Source organism: Cebidichthys violaceus, unplaced genomic scaffold, assembly GCF_023349555.1.
Source record: "Cebidichthys violaceus isolate CVI_PGR_0920_01 unplaced genomic scaffold, fCebVio1.0.p SCAF_110, whole genome shotgun sequence".
In the NCBI taxonomy this organism is placed as follows: Eukaryota; Metazoa; Chordata; class Actinopteri; order Perciformes; family Stichaeidae; genus Cebidichthys; species Cebidichthys violaceus.
Window position 1 is genome coordinate 184,973 of NW_027176275.1, and position 9,069 is coordinate 194,041.

A 9,069-nucleotide genomic window follows, 5' to 3' on the forward strand; every position below is an offset into this window, starting at 1 on the left:
AAAGTGTCCAAGCATCAAGTAAGGTATATCAATATCTCCTCTGTTCAGAGCTGATTAAATGGGGGAAACTCAGGAGCCAAAGTACCTTATAGCTACTCTACTTTCATACTTAATTCAAACGTTCTCTCATGCAGTACTTAACTCTCATTGGCTGAGCTGGGCTGAGTGGCGGACGAGCGTAAACCAATGCTTTGTGAGGCTTAAAGTCATGTGTTTGTCACCAGCTGACTGCCAGACTGGGAGCTAAAATTAGAGAGGGGTGGGGGGGGGGGGGGCTGACAATTCAAGGGTCTCAGTGAGCTGAAGTTAGCTGCTGCTTACGTCACAGCGCAACACGAACACGTCTTCCTCGAAAACAAAAAAAGGCTTCTTAGAAACCGAGCACAACACGTGATACACAACAATCACGTCTAATTAAGTCTGTCGCGCTGAATAGATATAATGAACGCAGCTATGCTTAAGATTAGAAGTTACAGTGTAACTATGTATATGTATAGTGTAGGGTATTTTTTATTTAGCAGCATAGACTGAGTCATTACAAGGTACAAACGGAATAAGCATCTAATTTAAACCCTAACTAACAATGTACGGTCACAATGGAACATTATTTTACAGTCGAGCATTTATTCATAATGTAAATAAATGTAACATAAAACTATTACGTATTTTATTGTTGTTATATCATCATTTTAAAACAATATAAACTATTTAATTTATATACTACAGTAACAACTGACACGACCTTTGACGAGCACACGCTGTTCTGCATTGCAATCATAACGAGAGGCTCTGTCCGCCAGCACGCACGCACGCATACACACACACACACACACACACACACACACACACACACACACACACACACACACACACACACACACACACACACACACACGTCACTGACAAAGAGTGGTGTAGACTACAAATAGCACGCCACACACTTGTTCCCTTGTATGTCAGAAACGCTAAGATAATGATGGCACCGCTTTGTTCCGCTGATATCCGTTAAAAGGCACCTTCAAATGAACGGGTCAATCACCATCTGGCAACGGGTCAACACTGCCATAGAGCACAAGGTTCACGAGGAACACTTTCACTCGAGGGTGATTGTTTTAGACTCACACTGACATCTAGTGGCAGCTCCCCGACACTCTAGTTCTCTACCTGCTTTTGAGTGAACCTCAATCTGAGATGCTGTGCATCACCATACATGACTGAGCTTGTCATAGTACGACAGCGTTGTGCATTGTTCACCATTACCCTCAGTCCTTTGCAGCAAAGCTTCCTCTCTGCATTATATATATATATATATATATATATATATATATATATATATATTTATTTTATCTGCTCATCTGTCATCTTACCAGTGTTCACGTTAAACTGACTTCTAAATGATTAGAATAAAAGTCTGAATTATTGATCACAGAACACAGAGACTCCAGAAGATGGTGATGTTAATGATTATATGATATATATATATTTTTTTTTACATAATACACATCCATTTTTGAAAACCTCAACATCTCCATGACTCTATTACTGTCACTTTAATGTGTTTGGATCATTTTTAGTTACTCTTTTCTTTACTTTAACTCAAGTAATGTTTAATCAAACTCACGGTCCTACAAGTAAAGACATGTTGCATCAAAATGATGGCTTCAAAATATGCATATTTAATAACGCTGCCAATATTTCCCTTCAGCTAATAAGAACGACCTTTAAACCTTAGGTTCATACTATTTGAGGGTTAACCGGACAGACCACGCGGTATTAATCAGACACAATTAAACATCATTTATTTTTCCCGCGTCTTCTTTTCACAGCGTCCTCCGGCGCACTCTTCCCCGCGCCCCGTCCACTTTAAGCGATTCCTGGCAAAGGCGGCGTAGGACTTGTCCATGAACGGTCTCACGGGTGACCACATCATGAGGCTCCCCAACCAGCCGAGGCCGACCGCGCTGTACATGACCGCAAAGGCCGGTATCCCACGATGCACCTGCCAACACAACTGACGTTAGACAACTGGCATAATACTACTATGTATTAAAAAATTACATGTAGGCTGATCGATACAAATCGTCCAAAATGTCAACCTGACACAGCAGAATATTACAGTCCTGGAAGTTCACCTCGTCTTTCTCATCAATCACGTGCATTTCCTCCATGGCCATCTGGTAGCTGACGTCCTTGTGTTTCTCTTCATCATAGCCTGGCAAAGCAATATCAACGAAATGCACTTTCCCAGGCCGGTTCCTCTGCAGGAACCGGAGGAACTGGATCTCCGTCACACATATGGGACAACGGCCATCGTACAGCACCTGGAACGGAGCAGGAAACGGACTCGTTAGAACTTGCATATTCATGAACGTGGGATGGTCGGTGTTTGGAGCAGGTTTGTGTCATTACTATTGTTCTAAAGGGGGGACAATACAAGAATACTGTGTAGACTGTACACCCGTAGAGCTCAACAACAATGCTAACATTGATAAAGAACTTATATTAGATATTACACATAATGTATTTGGTTTTGTATTCCACTAATTACCTGTAACAGTATAACGGATTCATCTGTAACGGTACTAGAAAGATAAACAGCAAATTATCTTAAAACCATATCCACCAGATGAAAACATAGATGAGAAGTTCTAAGGATAACCATAATAATAATAATAATAATAATAATAATAATAATAATAATAATGCAGTCAGTGAAAAAGTATGACCTGAAAACAAAAAAATAAGTCAAAATTCATTAAGATGATCATTAAAGGCATCATTTACATTTAAGTTGAATATCTCAAGCTGCATTATTGTTGCATTATTGAATACTGTGATTCTTTTTTTTTTTTTTTTCTTCCGAACAGCGTCACCTGACATTTAAAAGCCAGGTTTAGGACATCTGACGACCCCTAACGTAGCTCACAAGATATTTTCAGTCTCCACTTTCGCAGCTGAGCTGAAGTTACCGTTATAGCATCACGAGACAGGACACGAGGCTGCTGCGTCCCCAACACACACACGCGCGCTCTCCGGGGGTCAAGATTCAGAGACTTTTAAAAGGTGACAAGCTTCAGATACTGAGGTGATGTTTGTTAAAAAGTTGTGTTGAATGGAGGGGGGGGGGGACAAAAACGTGTTGTTTGTCCTCTGGCCTCCGCTGTTGGTCGGTACTCGACTGCGATCCAGCTAAGAGTTTCTCTGCTAACTTTCTGTAACATTGTTACACATAGAACTTCGATGAAATATCGGTTTAGGCATAAACGTGACTGCACGCGGTGAGCGCGTTTATTCGGAGACAGACGTACCACTCCGTTTTCTTTTTGCTGCATCAAAAAAAAGAAAGGAAAAAATTCCAATACACTCACTTTTGATTTGATCTTTCTTCTACTATCAGCAGAGTGGTGGTCTTTCTTTAAGCAAGCATCTTTGACCGAGAGTGGTACAAAGCACTTTGTAAACTCTGTTTTTAAATAGGTGCTTTATAAATAAAGTTATTGTTGTTATTATTATAAAGTTCACCATTCGGTCAACTGTGGCATCAGTTTGTCCAATTTACGTTAATTGGCTCAGTCGCAGCGCTGATTTAAAAAACTGAATATTTTGCCTAAAAGCAAACAATAAAAGGAAAATATCATTAAAATTACTATGAAGAAGTTTAGATAAAATAATCCTTTATTAGTCCCACAGTGGGGGGAATTACAGGATTACAGCAATTTAGTGCAAACAAGAGACATAGTAACATTATAAATATGTAATTAGCAGTAAGGAATATTAGAAGTAGAAACGTAAAAATCCACGATAACTCAAATATGTTGTTTGTTTTATTGGGCTCCTTAACAGTGCACCTACATGTACAGTGTCACAGTAACACACAGTAACACACACACACACACACACACACACACACACACACACACACACACACACACACACACACACACACACACACACAGAGATAAGTTTACCTTGACACCCACACACTCCGAGCTGAAGGTCCGATGCTGGTGATGTCTGCAGCGGGCAGGTGTCACTCTAGCCGCCGCCTTTGAGTTGGACGTGAACGTTACGCAACCGGGCAATCTGGTCAAACCCGAGACTAAAAATACTCTCATTTGGGATAACATCTCCCCCCCAAAAACATACCCACCGCAGCGGAACAAAAGTTGCTGATTAAACAGGCATGCTAAGTGGCTACACAGACGGTCACTGCACTGACGCTAGCAAGCAACAATGCATTGTGTTACACAACGCAGGTTGAGTAACACAAACAAAGAGGTCACTGGTGTCCAATGCAAACGCGCGACAGGAAACGTCTAAAACTACCTCGCGTCCTCACGTTCGCTTATTTTGTAAAAGAAAGTTGAATTCGTTCAAAGTGTATCAATGAATTAGTCGCAGTAGCAGTAGCAGCAGCAGCAGCAGCAGCAGCAGCAGCAGCAGCTGACCGGGAGAGCGTGACGGGAGGAGGCGTGGTGACTGCGTCGCTCCAGCGCGGTGATATTCTTGCGAGAGGTCCCACTCTGTTTGTTTTAAAAAAAAGAAAAACAAGCCAAATGTCAGCGGAATTAAGGGGAACACTAGTTTTTAAAGATAACCCATTTATCATAGGGGATCTCTTTTTATTGGTCTTTTGGAGATAGATTAGATACATTGTTTGTAAGTTTAATGGTTTAGTCTTATTTGAGAATGTATTAATTTACTAAAGTTACTTTTTTTTCACTTTTCATTATTATTTCTGAATAGCTGAAACAAATTACTGGTTATATTCTAAGCTAACATCTACTGTAATGTCTGATTTGAACACCTCGTCATTTTAATTAAGATCAAAGACTTCTTTAAAAGTTAAAAAAATAAAATATGCCCCCCCCCCCCCCCACAACAGGCTTCAACGAAACATCTGTGGCTGAGACTCAAGCGACTCATGTTCTTGTTGGACGCAAACAAAATAAACGGCGTCTGCAGGAGGGTTGTAGCTCTATATGGCCACTTGTATTTTGGCATGCGAGCGCACGTGACGAGATCAAAGGCCTTTTAAAGCAGGGTCTCCTCCTGTTGTGAGGCAGCCGCGGCCTCTTGCAACAACACGGCTCATAGCTTCAGGGATTGTGCAGAGGTGAGCTCTCGTGATTAAGGTCTGCAGCGTGTAAGCATTTACCGCAGCTTTGAAAATGTGCACCACTCTGCTCTACACCGCTTACTTCTTTTAACCGTTTCTTACTTTCAGCCGGTGGAATCGAAACATGCCCCCTGCAGCAGCAGCAGCAGCCAAAGAAGGCCACACACCGCCAGATGGAGGCTGGGGCTGGGCTGTTGTCTTCGGCTCGTTCATCTCCATAGGATTCTCCTATGCCTTTCCCAAGTCCCTCACCATCTACTTTAAGGAGATTCAGGAGTATTTTTCCGTCTCCTACAGCGAGATCGCCTGGCTGTCCTCGGTCATGCTGGCGTCTATGTATGCTGGAGGTCAGTGGCACAAATTCACAAAGGCCTTTTAAAAAAAAAATAATGGTTTTTTTTTTTTCATGTTTCCCATCAACATTTTGAATGAGCAAAGTTATTCTATCATGCATTTGTTGTCCTTTTTTTTTTTCTTCTGTTTCTCCTCTCTGTACAGGACCCGTGAGCAGCATACTGGTCAACCGCTTTGGCAGCAGACCCGTGGTCATGGTCGGTGGGCTCTTGGTTAGCGCTGGCATGGTGCTTGCTTCTTTTGGCCAGACTATCATGCATCTGTATTTTTGCGTTGGAGTTATTGGTGGTAAATACTGTTTACGTCTTTTTTCCACTAATAGTCACAATAGACGAGCGCGTGTTTGCTATAGTAGTCTGCTTAAGCTTAGTTTAAGTTCGCAGCTGTCCTTTGTAATGTTTGCTTTGCGTTGCCTGGTTTTGACCAGCTGACAAAGGGAGGATGAAGGAGGGTTTTTTTTTGATCATCAGGGTCAGACCACGAGTGACGTTCCTGCCTCTGTGGGGGGGTAACCTTCCACCTTCTGTGCAATGTGTAAATATTGTTCCATTAGAACAATACGAGGACTTGTGTTAGAGACTTTTAAAAACATTTCTTTTTATGTCTTACTAAATCAAATGATTCAAAAAAAAATCCCCACATGCTTGCATGTCCGCCAGAACACACGATCGTACTAATACCACCGAGTAAACAAAGACTTTAAACTTAAACCTCGTCTAGACGCTCCACCTACTGTGAGCAGCAGACCCTGTGGTTGTGGTCGGTGGGCTCGTGGTTAGCGCTGGTGCATGGCGCTTGCTTCTTTTGGCCGGAAACTGTATCTTTGTATTGGAGTTATTGGTGGTAAATTAAAAAGTTGTTTCAGTAATAATCACATTGGAGGAGCAAGAGTTCATTTAGATGTTGAGGATTTTTTACTACAAAGTTCGCTGCTGTTCTTTGTAATGTTTGCATCTTTTTTTTTTCTTTTTTTTTGTAGCCTGGTTGTGAGCAGCTGACAAAGGGAGGATGAAAGAGGTTTTTTTTTGATCATCAGAGTCAGACCACTAGTGCTGTTTTTTTTTTCTGCCACTGTGGGGGGTTAACGTCCACCTTCTGTGCAATGTGTAAATATTTAGCTATCGGAACAATACGAGGACTTGCGTTCGTGACCTTATTCCTTTTTGAAAACGTCTCACTAAATTCGCTGATTTAGAAAATCCCCACACGCTCGCATGTACGCCTGAACACACGCTCGTAGTAATACCGCCGAGTAAACAAAAGACTTTACACTTAAACCTCGTCCAGGGCGCTCCACCTACTGTGGCTCAGAAAACAAGTGCACAGAGGTGAGGAGGCCCATTATTTGACCCCTATGGCCATAAAATGAAATGTGTCAAAAAACAGTAATTAGGGCTGAAACAAACAATTATTTTCATCACCGATTAATCTGCAGATAACTCTTTTTGATTTGTCGGTTCATCAATTCATTGTTGTATAATTATATTATCATTTTTATGGTGTAGTTTTATAAGTTTGTATTTAAAATCAGAATTGTGTGACACGGAATATTAACATTTTTATGTGTCTACATGCCTTAATGTTTCTCTGTCTATGAATTTAGTTTTTTTTTTAATGAGGCATCACAAGTAATAGTCATGTGAACACATTATTTATGGTAAATCGGTGAACCGTTCTTTTATTCCAACAGGTTTTGGACTCGCCCTCAACCTCCAGCCGGCCCTGACGATCATCGGAACCTACTTTAAGGTCAAAAGGCCGATGGCGAACGGTCTCGCCATGGCAGGAAGTCCAGTAATCCTGTTCACTCTGGCTCCTCTCAATCAGTTTCTGTTTGATTCTTTTGGCTGGAGAGGGAGCTTCCTCATCCTGGGGTCCATCGTTTTGAACTGCTGCGTAGCTGGCGCTTTGATGAGACCGGTCAACAGAAACACCCGACCGAAGACTGAACCGCCGGAGCGCAGCAGGGCGGCCGCTGTGGAAGCTGCTGCTTCGGACACCAGCGAGCAGTCCGCTGACCTCCTGACTGGGAAAAACCAAGACGAGAGCAAGTGTCAGGGCTGTTTGCACAAATTCATAGATCTGTCACTTTTCAAACACCGGGGCTTCCTCATCTATCTCATTGGCAATGTGGTCATGTTTTTTGGGTTTTTCGCGCCCGTGGTCTTTATGGCTCCGTATGCGAAACATCAAGGGATTGATGAATATTCAGCAGCTTTCCTGCTCTCTATTTTCGCTCTGGTGGACATGTTTATGAGGCCGGCAACCGGCTTCATTGGCAACAGCAAGTGGATTCGGCCACGGATCCAATACTTCTTCAGTTTTGCAGTTTCGTTCAATGGCGTGTGCCACCTTCTGTGCCCACTGTTGCCTGGATATGCGGGTCTGGTTGTATATGCTGTCATCTTCGGTTTGGCGTTTGGGATGGTTTGTGCACTGCTCTTTGAAGTTCTGATGGACCTCGTCGGAGCTCATCGCTTCTCCAGTGCAGTCGGACTCGTCACCATTATTGAGTGTGGACCAGTGCTTCTTGGACCTCCGCTTTCAGGTGTGTACTCATGAGACAAATGATTTGTATTTTTTCCAGATTTAAAGCGCATAAACAAAATGTGGGAATTTAAATGGAGACCAACGAAGTGTGCATCTTCTCTTTCAGGAGCTCTGGTCGATATTTACGGCGATTACAAATACATGTACTATGCGTGCGGCGTGATTATGCTGGTGCCCGGCATATATTTCTTCATCATGCACTACTTCAACTACAAGAAACTGGACGAGGAGCAGAGGCAGAGCGTGGCCGTGGGGCTGAGGACTTGTGAAGAGGCAGTAAAACTTAAAATGAGCCAGGATGGTAATGCAGCACATGAAACAGATGGATGAACACGCGGAGTATGATTTCATTTTATTTATTTTTTATGGATAGACTGATGACACTGCACAGCCTTTAACTCAATTCAATTCATTTGTATAGCCCAAAATCACACATTTGCCTTTAGAAGGCTTTTTAATCTGTACAGCAGACAACATCCTCTGTCCCGGGACCCTTAAACGAGGGGGGGGCAACAGAGAAGAGACCCCTCTGCAAGGAGGACCAGAAGTGCAGTAGATGTCATGTGTGTACACACACACACACACACACACACAGTCAATGCATATGACATAAATGATTCATAGGAGTAGTAAGCAGACTAATGATAATTACTACTAAAAACAGCAGCAGCAGTAATAGAAGCAGTACAACGCTAGTCATAATAAAAGCATTAATGGCAGCGGTAACAATAGAAATGTGATAAATAACAATATTAGTAGCAGTAGGTGTCAGGCAAGGGCCAAGACGGGAGGCACGACCTCGGTCCATGCGGAAACAACGATCCATGGAAACCTGCGAGGCGAGGAAGCACAAAGACTCTGGGGAAGAAGCAGAGTTATGTGCATTAATGGGGCTTGAATACATATACAGATGGGACGTTACACAGCAGGCCATTGATAAGTTATTTTAGACTGTGGATGGAGTTGTTGGAGTCTTTGGACCTGTTCGACATTTTGAGTGGCTATTTTACTGTATTTTTAAAATAATAAAATGTTATTACACCACG

At 42.4% G+C, this 9,069-nt stretch overlaps 2 protein-coding genes across 4 annotated transcripts; one reads left to right on the forward strand and one right to left on the reverse strand.

Moving 5' to 3' along the window:
* Positions 1-1,782: 1,782 nt before the first annotated feature.
* On the reverse strand, positions 1,783-4,422 carry LOC137868435 (uncharacterized). The gene is made up of 3 exons (XM_068705210.1): positions 3,969-4,422; positions 2,133-2,321; positions 1,783-1,999 (listed from the first exon to the last, which is right to left on the reverse strand). The coding sequence occupies exons 1-3, from the start codon at positions 4,125-4,127 to the stop codon at positions 1,799-1,801; spliced, it is 549 nt and encodes a 182-aa protein (XP_068561311.1). The 5' UTR covers positions 4,128-4,422; the 3' UTR covers positions 1,783-1,798.
* Positions 2,917-9,069, forward strand: LOC137868433 (monocarboxylate transporter 2-like). 3 transcript variants are annotated; one of them, XM_068705208.1, is made up of 5 exons: positions 2,917-3,085; positions 5,228-5,466; positions 5,618-5,761; positions 7,164-8,021; positions 8,130-9,069. In XM_068705208.1, the coding sequence occupies exons 2-5, from the start codon at positions 5,244-5,246 to the stop codon at positions 8,351-8,353; spliced, it is 1,449 nt and encodes a 482-aa protein (XP_068561309.1). In that variant the 5' UTR covers positions 2,917-3,085; positions 5,228-5,243; the 3' UTR covers positions 8,354-9,069. The 3 variants fall into 3 exon arrangements, with proteins under 3 accessions (XP_068561309.1, XP_068561308.1, XP_068561310.1); XM_068705207.1 differs by having other exon boundaries at positions 2,917-3,063; XM_068705209.1 differs by lacking the exon at positions 2,917-3,085 and adding an exon at positions 4,926-5,116.

What these genes read in the sequence shown, in the direction of transcription:
- LOC137868435 (XM_068705210.1), bottom strand. Translation starts at nt 4,127, where the DNA reads ATGTTATCCCAAATGAGAGTATTTTTAGTCTCGGGTTTGACCAGATTG. An exon ending in CGGAGTGTGTGGGTGTCAAG is followed by an intron (nt 2,322 to 3,968) that starts GTAAACTTATCT and finishes GCTCCGTTCCAG; the next exon opens with GTGCTGTACGATGGCCGTTG. An exon ending in TGATTGATGAGAAAGACGAG is followed by an intron (nt 2,000 to 2,132) that starts GTGAACTTCCAG and finishes TTGTGTTGGCAG; the next exon opens with GTGCATCGTGGGATACCGGC.
- LOC137868433 (XM_068705208.1), top strand. Translation starts at nt 5,244, where the DNA reads ATGCCCCCTGCAGCAGCAGCAGCAGCCAAAGAAGGCCACACACCGCCA. An exon ending in GGCGTCTATGTATGCTGGAG is followed by an intron (nt 5,467 to 5,617) that starts GTCAGTGGCACA and finishes CTCTCTGTACAG; the next exon opens with GACCCGTGAGCAGCATACTG. An exon ending in TTGCGTTGGAGTTATTGGTG is followed by an intron (nt 5,762 to 7,163) that starts GTAAATACTGTT and finishes TTATTCCAACAG; the next exon opens with GTTTTGGACTCGCCCTCAAC.